General features: G+C 42.5%; 1 protein-coding gene across 11 annotated transcripts in view; it reads left to right on the top strand.

The window, feature by feature from the left end:
- Positions 1–1261: 1261 nt before the first annotated feature.
- The window catches only part of CCDC158 (coiled-coil domain containing 158), an 89873-nt gene continuing 81991 nt past the window's right edge, over positions 1262–9143 (top strand). For 5 of the 11 annotated variants that reach the window (XM_053255411.1, XM_053255413.1, XM_053255409.1 and 2 more), the window contains exons 1-3: positions 1263–1543; positions 8580–8616; positions 8907–9028. In XM_053255411.1, the coding sequence (XP_053111386.1) occupies positions 1372–1543; positions 8580–8616; positions 8907–9028 (331 nt within the window). In that variant the 5' untranslated portion in view covers positions 1263–1371. The other 6 variants (XM_053255414.1, XM_053255412.1, XM_053255415.1 and 3 more) reach the window with 5 other exon arrangements.

Here is a 9143-nt window from a genome sequence, read left to right as displayed (position 1 = left end):
GCAATATAATGAATAGGTAGGTAGAGAGACATTTTTCCATCTTCTCTCTAATAGGAAAAGAAGAGGACTGACTCACTACAGGAAGTACCTGAGAAGTCAAAGCAGGGGTCATAGAATAGAGGCAAGCAGGGACAGGTAAAGAGACCCTCATTAGCTACGTCTACTCCCAATGTCCTTAGTGGTCATTAGGATGGTTAGTGCAAGAGGTCGAACTGGAACTCCATCCAACAGTCCCAAGCCATTTAGGGCTTTACAAGTGAAAACCAGCACGGATTTGGGCCCGGAAACAGACTGGGAGCCAGTGCAGCTGACAAAGCACTGGCGTAATATAATCAAAACATCCAACCCAGTTAATAATCTTGAAGCCCTATTTTATACCAGCTGCAGTTTCTGGACCGTCTTCAAAGGTGGCCCCATGCACAATGCACTGCAGTCGTCTGCAATGATGAGGGAGCCAGCATGGTGGTAGTGGCTAGAGTGCCGGACTAGGACCGGGGAGACTCGAGTTCAAATCCCCATTCAGCCATGAAACTAGCTGGGTGACTCTGGGCCAGTCACTCTCTCTCAGCCTAACCTACTTCACAGGGTTGTTGTTGTGAGGAGAAACCTAAGTATGTAGTACACTGCTCTGGGCTCCTTGGAGGAAGAGTGGGATATAAAATGTAAAAAAATAAATAAAATAAATCTAAGCGAGAGATTACCAGAGCCTGAGTAACTGTGGCCAAGCTATCTCTGCCCAGGTAAGGTTGCAGTTGGCGTATCAGCCTAAGCTGATAAAAACTGCTCTCCAACACTGTGATAGATAGACCTTTTCCCCCTAGAAAGATTCAGAGATTCTGATCTTATAAGCTGAACTTGTAGATGTTTAACTATTTCTCAAAATGTGAAGACCACACTGAGCTAGAAAGATTGAGGCTCTGCCTCAGTATAAAGCAACTTCCTATCTAGTACCAATCTTGTGCATTCTGTCACTCTGCATTATTCTGACATGAAGTTCCACAAACGGCAGTGGCCAGTGGCTGATGTCCTCTTCCTCTTGCCCATGAATGGCACAAGCATCTGAGAAGCATCTGCCAAGACTGTAGAAAGTGGAAGTCTTGAGAGAGAACAAGTATTGAATTTCCTACTACAGCGATTTGTAGAGAAGCTTAAACAAAAGCACTCCACTGAAGAAACCAGACACCCAAAGCAGCATGTACTGGTTCCCACACATGCATGCAGCTACTATCAGAGGTGGAGTTTGTTGCCTAGGTTACAGCAGCTGCCTAAGGGAGGGGTTGTGGGCTGCTTGCTCTCAACGGTTCTGCACCTTAGGAGTCCTCCTTGGTGTTCAACAGTTACCAGTGCTGTGCACAAAAGAAAAAGGAAAGCATGACCTATAGCGCACTCCTCAGAGAGCAACAAGGTCATCCCTTCTCCCCTCATGCATGCAGAGCAAGTCAGTTGGCACACAAACAAGGAGTGCAGCAGCACCAGAATTGGCCTAAGCAACGGAGACAACGCTTTGCAAAAGAGTGCAAGGCCCAAACACCTCAGGTCAGAGGTAGGTACAGTATCCATCAGGATGGGGCTTTGGATTGTTATTTGCACATTTGTGTTCAAAATTAATTTGTGCCCCTTTGATACTCTTGCAGGTTGCTATTTGGAGGGATTCTCTGTGGTTTATCTTTCCCTCCATGGATTCACAAAGTGGCTCTTCAGGGCTTTGTGACTAAGTGGTCTTTTCTGTTAATAGTGTGCGAGAAAATCGTTTTGAATATCTTCACTGTCTATCAGAAATGTTACAACGGAGAATATTATTACCAAATGTCAAGTCTGGGTTACATGGATTCTTTCCCTAGCACCACCCTAAAATCTCCTGTTTGGACACACAGGTGCACCAACAATATTGAAAACACATCAGCACTGCAAACAGATAGGTTTTCAGGATATGGTGCCTGAAAAATGGTTTATCATGCAAAATGCAAACTACATTTTGTTTGAGTAATGACACAGTTTTAAATTAGTGTTATCTTTCTAGTTTGTTTAAGTTCATTGCAACTCTCTCAAGCTATTTTAATTCTCTTGGGAGGGAAAAGTCCACCCACCAGTTAAAGTGAGTTTTTTCTTCTTCAATTAACTCCCTTTTAATGAATTAAAGTAAAATAACAGTAGTCCCAAGTGACTTGAGGCTGCTTTCAGATGTTTGGGATATCACCTTAAATACATTGCCTAAGGTTAAAAAAAATTTACAACACTATTTTTTCCAATATGATCACTAAAACTGAACATATTTTGTTCAAGGGATAATTCAGATTACAAATCCACATTTTTCATTTATGGCTATTTAATAAACCAGCTGAATAGTATTAGTTAATTGATACTCTTTAATCCTATGTTTCTGGAAGGAGGCACTTGAGTGTTATTGTCTGACTCAGTGCAGATGCTTTTTCCAATATTATTATTATTATTATTTTATTTTACCTTTTATATCCCGCTCTTCCTCTAAGGAGCCCAGAGCGGTGTACTACATACTTAAGTTTCTCCTCACAACAACCCTGTGAAGTAGGTTAGGCTGAGAGAGAAGTGACTGGCCCAGAGTTCACCCAGCACGTATCATGGCTGAATGGGGATTTGAACTCAGGTCTCCCCGGTCCTAGTCCAGCACTCTAACCACTACACCATGCGGCTCTGTTCATGTCACCTGTTGTACGACCACTGTATTTCTCGGATCATCTGATGTTAGATTTGTGCTCAATGCAGACTTGCAAACAGGGCTGTTTCCTGAAAACATTTATTGAGCAGGGGAATAGCAGCTGGCCCTATCCAACCCCAGCTCAAGTGGCTGTTGCTGGTGTCTATCTTATGTTTCTTTTTAGATTGTGAGCCCTTTGGGGACAGGAATCCATCTCCCTCTCTCTCTCTGTAAGCCGCTTTGGGAACTTTTGTTGAAAAGCGGTATATAAATATTTGTAGTAGTAGTAGTAGTAGTAGTAGTAAAGCTGCTTGATTAGATTGATTTGTTTCACTAAACTCCTAGGGATACTGATATGTCTAGAATTATGACACCATAGTGTCTATGATTCACACTATGGCTGATATACTGACTAATGAATGTGCTTGTGCAAGGATGTGCACTGGCTAGTCTGAATCTTGTGTTTGTGGTGCAACCTGTGTCATGCCTCCATGTTTTGCAGGGAATTTTTGCTAATAGCAGTTTAAAAAAAAATCTGTATGACACAGTGCAGCTACACACTACGTTTGTTGCACAAATGCAATTTTAGTCAGGATGTCAGTCAATATATTGTACAGCAAGGGACAAAAAATGTTGGGCATCCCTCCTAATAACACTAGATTAGCATGGGCCCAAGAGTACTGCTGAATACATTTTGTATCTCCTTTATGCTAATCCTTTTTTGCTTTTAAATTATATGATTAGCCATAGGCCGTGGCTACTGATTTTTTCTTGAGTGTTTACATGTAAAATACAAGTGCACAGCTTCCATTGCATCTCTGTTCTTCCCCCTCCTCTACTGTCTAGAGAGAAAATATTGTTGAATGTATCTGAGATAATACTTAGCATGTATATAGCACTCTAGGGTCATCAGAGTACTTCTCTGCATGCATTATAGCACTACTCCTGCTAAATGGGCAAAGAAGCACCTTTCTGAGTGGTGATTCCCTTTATATTACATGGGGAGGAGAGTGATTGGCCCTATTTAAACCAGTGGCTTTTGGTGTTTACTTTGTGTTTTGTTTTAGATTGTGAGCCCTTTGGGGACAAGGAACCATCTTCTTTTTATTCTTTTTCTATGTAAACTGCTTTGAGACCTATTTTTGTTGAAAATCAGTATATAAATAATCACCAACAACAACACTTTTTGAGGATGCTCTGCCTTTGAATTTCCTGTATTAATCAGAGGCTTAAGCTGGATGGACTACAAGGGCCCCTTCAACTCCACAGTTCTATGATTCTAACCCTGTGAATTGGGCTAGTATTATTATCACTATATTCCAGGTGAGGGAATAAGGCTAAGTAGCTTGCCCAAGGCCCCCTAGTAAGTCACTGTCAGAAACAACACTTCACACTGGGAAGTCCCTAAGCAGCTCAGCCTCTTGGCTCCTGCTATGATGTACACAGCTGTTCTAGAATCAGTGCACTGGTTCTATTGTGAGTGCAAACATTCTGTTAAACAGTCTGGCGTTTTTCAAAAAGGAACCTGTTAGGATCACTAATACACCCTGCTAACCAGGGCAGCATGGGCTGGTTAATTCAGATTAAATAGATACAGCGTACAGCAGGCAGAGAAGAGCATCCAGCAATGTATAGTAGTGGTGCGTGTGTGTACGCATGCGCACCCACCCGACAGTGATATCCAGTGTGAGAACAGGAGTGTTATAAACATATAACAGTATCCCTAGTTCCATCTACGAAATGTTGAAGGTTATATCCTAACTAGGCCCGAGGCTATCATGGTAGATACAGCCCTAGGCCTGAGGGAACCCCCTGCAGTGCCACCTCCCACCAGCAGAGGCTGCTGTGGTTCCCCAGGCCACCTGCCCAGGTGTCAACTCTACTTTCTTCCCCTGCTGGATCCTTTTCAGGTGAGCTGCCGTGGGAGCGCAGAAAGGGCAATCCATAACAGGTGGGGTTGGCCTTAGGCCTACTGGAGGCAGGCATGACTGTGTAGGCCTAGGCCCAGCCACTTGTGTCCCCCTCACCAGCCCCCTCTGAACAAATGGACCATGTCTGCTCCCTCCTCCCAAGTTACTTGTTTTCTTTGTGCTTTTAGGGTTGCCCCCTCCCTTTATAATAAAAGGTGGCCTTTTATCCTGGAATATCCCGATCCTACAAGGGTGTAATGGGTTGTCCAGGGCTTGACAAATCCCAGGCGTCAGGGAGTGATGGCGCCTAGAAATTTAACCTCAGAGGTAGAGTTATTTGATACTCAGAGGTAGAGTTATTTAGTAAAATATTTGTCCCAGACAGCCCTGATTCTGTTCTAAATGTGTTCTAAATGTGCTACTTGTAAAGGGGATAAAGAGAAACCCATTTACCTCCCCCCCTCCACTGCCCCACCCTGCCATAATGTCCATCTCTAAGTCTGGTAATTTTATCAAGTGTTTATTATCTGGCTCCTAGATTTTGGGACTGGCTCTATGATCCAAAGAAAATGGGTCAAGGCCTGAGGTAGTCAAATGACTGCCACAATTTCAGAGTGTCACTCATTTTTATTTTGGTTACCAGATTTTGACCTGCTAGAGGACAGGGAGATTAATCAGGCCCCAGATTCCCAGGGGGTCCACTTGCAAGCCTTCATATTAGCAGGGTATTCAGGGGGACAGGATGTGACTACTGGAAGGGACCTGAAATGGAAAGTTAGGGGCCCAGGGTAGCTGTCTTCCTCAGTTCCTAAAGTTGTCTAGTTAAGATTTTGCCTTATCTTCCCCTTGTTAAACCATGTAGCATCCTAGAGAGCTGCACTCTACCAAGCAGGGACCAGATTGTAGACATGATGACGGCAGGCATGTGTCTCATCTCAGGTGCCTGCCCCAATTCATGTATAAAGCAGGGGTTGAGGGTCTCTCTTAAGAAAGGCTCCACATGCCAGGACCACTGAACACTCATCTTGCCCATACAATTTGGGTTGCCAACTAGGGATATTTTAAATAGAGAACATGCAACTGTTTTGGGGACCAAATAACATTTTTTTGCATTAGGAGGAATAGAGACTATTTTGGGGACCAAACAACTTTTTCTGCATGTGTTGTGATGTCTGAAGTTCTGGGGAGCAGCTGGAACATTTTGTTTGCTCAGACCACTGTGCTTTCATGACCAGCTTTTCTTCCCTTTGTCTCCTTCCCCTTCCTACTTACCATCCATCCAATGGGGAAGCCAAAGTGGAGGTCCTGCTTCAGTGGCAGGTTGCAGAATCACATGATGTAGGAGCACCGATAGGTGGGCCTGGCAGGTGCAGCTTGCTTCCTTCATGTGGTGGCGGTGGTGAGAAGTTAGCAGTTAGCTAACTAACTTTACTCAGCAGCTACCCCTGCTAACTGAGTAAAAAGGCACTTTTTAAAGTGATGAATCTCTTCTATTTATTATGGGGAGAGCAACTGGCCCTATCCAGCCAGTTCAATGGCTGATGCGGGTGTTACCTTGCATTTCTTTTTAGATTGTGAGCCCTTTGAGGACAGGCATCTTATTATTTATTTTTCTTTGAAAACCACTGTGAAAACGAAAAGCCATATATAAATGTTTATAGTTGTAGAGAACAGCCAGCAAGACTGCGCATGCACCACTGGCCAGCATGCAAAGAGACTGGTTCAGCAGCTAGCTGGCTGCCCAGCCTCAAGGTGAAGCCATTGGCCTGGCTGTGGAGAGCAGGCTGGGTGATCCATGGGGGAGGAGGACAGAGGAGTGTGCGCGCGAAATCTAACCGGGGATGAATTCACAGTTTTGAAGCTGGGACCTTGAGAACTCTGCACCTAGACAGCAGACTGAGCAGACATACAGCTCACCTGGTCATCAGCTTCACAGTAGTGAGTTGTATTTATTCTCAAATTATCCAATTTTTATCAAAATATGCATATATAATACCAAAAAACTTATGCAAATTTTATGCAAAGTGGAGACATTTGGTGAAAAGTGTCCTCTATCTCCACTTTTTTGGTGGTGGATATCAACCTTTTTCACTATCTGGACCTGGCAACTCTACCATGCATTGCAGCTGATGGATATATGTTCAGGTGATGTGTGAGACACAAGTCTTTATGTCATTCATCCCCTTGTCTACTATGAATATTTATATATATACTTCTTTTCAACCAAAGCTCTCAAAGCAGTGTACTTAGAAAAATAAATAAATATGATGGTCCCCTGTCCCCAAAGGCCTCACAGTCTAAAAAGAAACTTTGCCCATTGCTCCAGCCACCTTTTCCTGCTCTCGGTTGGTACTGAACCCAGTGCAGGCTAAATTGCCCTGGGATATTTTGCTTTGTGTTAAAATAGCGTCAATATCCACCCCATAGGTCAAATCTTCTAGGTGCCTCTCCTCTTCCTGGGAAATGGGATCCTACAACAATCCTTTGCCTGCCGTGTTCTTGGTCTGTCATTCAGCAGATATTCAGGTGCTGCAGTGGATCAGGTGGCTGATTGCCATCCAGCACAATGGGACAACTGATGCTGAGAGGTTGTGTTCTTGAAACTTTTGCGTGGTAGCCTGTGCCCTAGAAATATAATGCATTTTAGTCTTGTTTTCTAAAGCTTATAAGCATGTATGTGTGTATTAAAAGCTCAGGATTTTTGAATGCTAATAAGAGCCATATTCCTCTAGGTTTGTTGTGAGATCCTTGAAAGCTTATTGAGCTGGATAAACATCTCTAAGGTATGCATATTTAGGTGGTAGATTTTACTTATTTTAGGAGATACCTCTGGGGTTAAGGGGAGGAGCATGTTGGCTTGGATCAAAATGGCGGCTTTAGCCATGGCAAAAGTTTTTGAAGAGAGAGAGTGAAGAAAGAGTAGAGTGGAGGAGATGTATGGAGTGAAGGGTGGGATGTTCTTTTAAAAATATTTGTATGGAAGAGATAAGTTTGCAGAAGATAATAAATGAGACTGTTCTATGTTATAACAACTTGAGTCTGTTGTCTAAGGCAGAGTAGTAATTCAATTTTTTTTAAAAATGAGATGTTTTTCAGGTAAATGTTACACATCAGTACTTCATTGTCTTTCTAATGTTTCAAAATGTTTTGTTTCTATTTTAGTTTTTAAAAAGCAATAATTACAATTGCAATTTTTCACATGTATGAATTCTAACAAATATAACCCACATACCTTAAAATCATAAGTAGCTGTGTTGGTCCATTGGCGGTGGGAATCCAAAGACCATAGTAAGGTAATATGTTTACTAGGTCCAAATAAAATGTCAAAGAAGAGCAGGCAAGCTTTGGATTTCTCTGGAAGTAATTTTCAGGGTACATATTAAGTAAAACAAACATCTTAGAGAAAAAAACTAGACCTGAATAAACATTATCAAAGTTTGTAACAGTCTTAAGATGTGCAGGAGGTGTTAGGGGTGTAGCAATTTGGACTGGGCCCTGGGACAAAGTGAAGATGGACCCCAGAGAGGGGAGAGTGAAAAGCAAGCTGATGCCCAGCCAGTGGGTCCCCACTTCCTCAGGGGCCCAGGGACATTTGTGTTCTCCTCCCCTTTAGTTATAGTTACACCCCGGATATTAGACAGACTTACTTAGGGTAGACCATACTAGGTGCAAAACAGATTCTAGGTCACATAAAAGGCTGCTGGGGGAGAAAAGCAAAAAGGGCTGTTCCTCCATGTTTTGAATGTATTTTCAATATATAAAACCAGCAGTTTTGCTCAACATCCAACCTGAAGAAGAGTTCTGGAGAACTGGTATGCTTGCTTGCTGCTTTGTGACATTTCTCATTCACTCTTAGAACTGTATTGCCCTCCTACGGGTTTTGGCTGCATCTGTACCTATCCTACTCCTGAATTTATCTGTATGTTTTTTTCAGATTAATTTCATGATATTAATTTTTATCTAGTAATTAAAGTAGTTGTTGTTGTATTTTGCAGGTTGTACAGAAATGAGTAAGAATATTAAAGAACTAAGGTAGTACCTACTTTTATGCTAACACAGACAAATAATAACAAAATTGACATTTTTGATCCCCACAGTATTTCTTTGACAAGGGCGTAGTTTTTCTGTTAACATAAGAAACCTCTGGTAGAGTTAATGCGTATGTGTTGAGATGTGAAGGGTCTTAATGTGTTTTAACACTTTCACCATTAATTTAGGAATTGATCTGAATTAAAGTATTAGGCTATTTCGTGTGTGACATTGTGGAATGGAAGAGTTGATGATACAGCCTAGTATTCATATTCACCCATTTAATTGCACAGGGAAGCATTGCAAAGACAAGCCAAAGAAACCTTGAAACTCCAGGAAGAAGCAAGCAAGTTCTCAGCGGAATCCATCACCTGTAGAGAAGGGACTGTCTCTCCTAGCAACATGACAAGTTCAAGTATGTACACTCGGGTGTGGTTTTTTAAAAAAACGGAGAGTGCCTTTGCAGCTGGTCTTTCCCACCAGGGATGGCCAGAAGATATTTCCCAGGAGCGGACCAACCATAGGGCCAA

This window comes from Hemicordylus capensis, chromosome 5 (assembly GCF_027244095.1).
Source record: "Hemicordylus capensis ecotype Gifberg chromosome 5, rHemCap1.1.pri, whole genome shotgun sequence".
In the NCBI taxonomy this organism is placed as follows: domain Eukaryota; kingdom Metazoa; phylum Chordata; class Lepidosauria; order Squamata; family Cordylidae; genus Hemicordylus; species Hemicordylus capensis.
The sequence above is the reverse complement of the archived record's forward strand: the minus strand, read 5'-3'. Positions and strand labels throughout refer to the sequence as shown.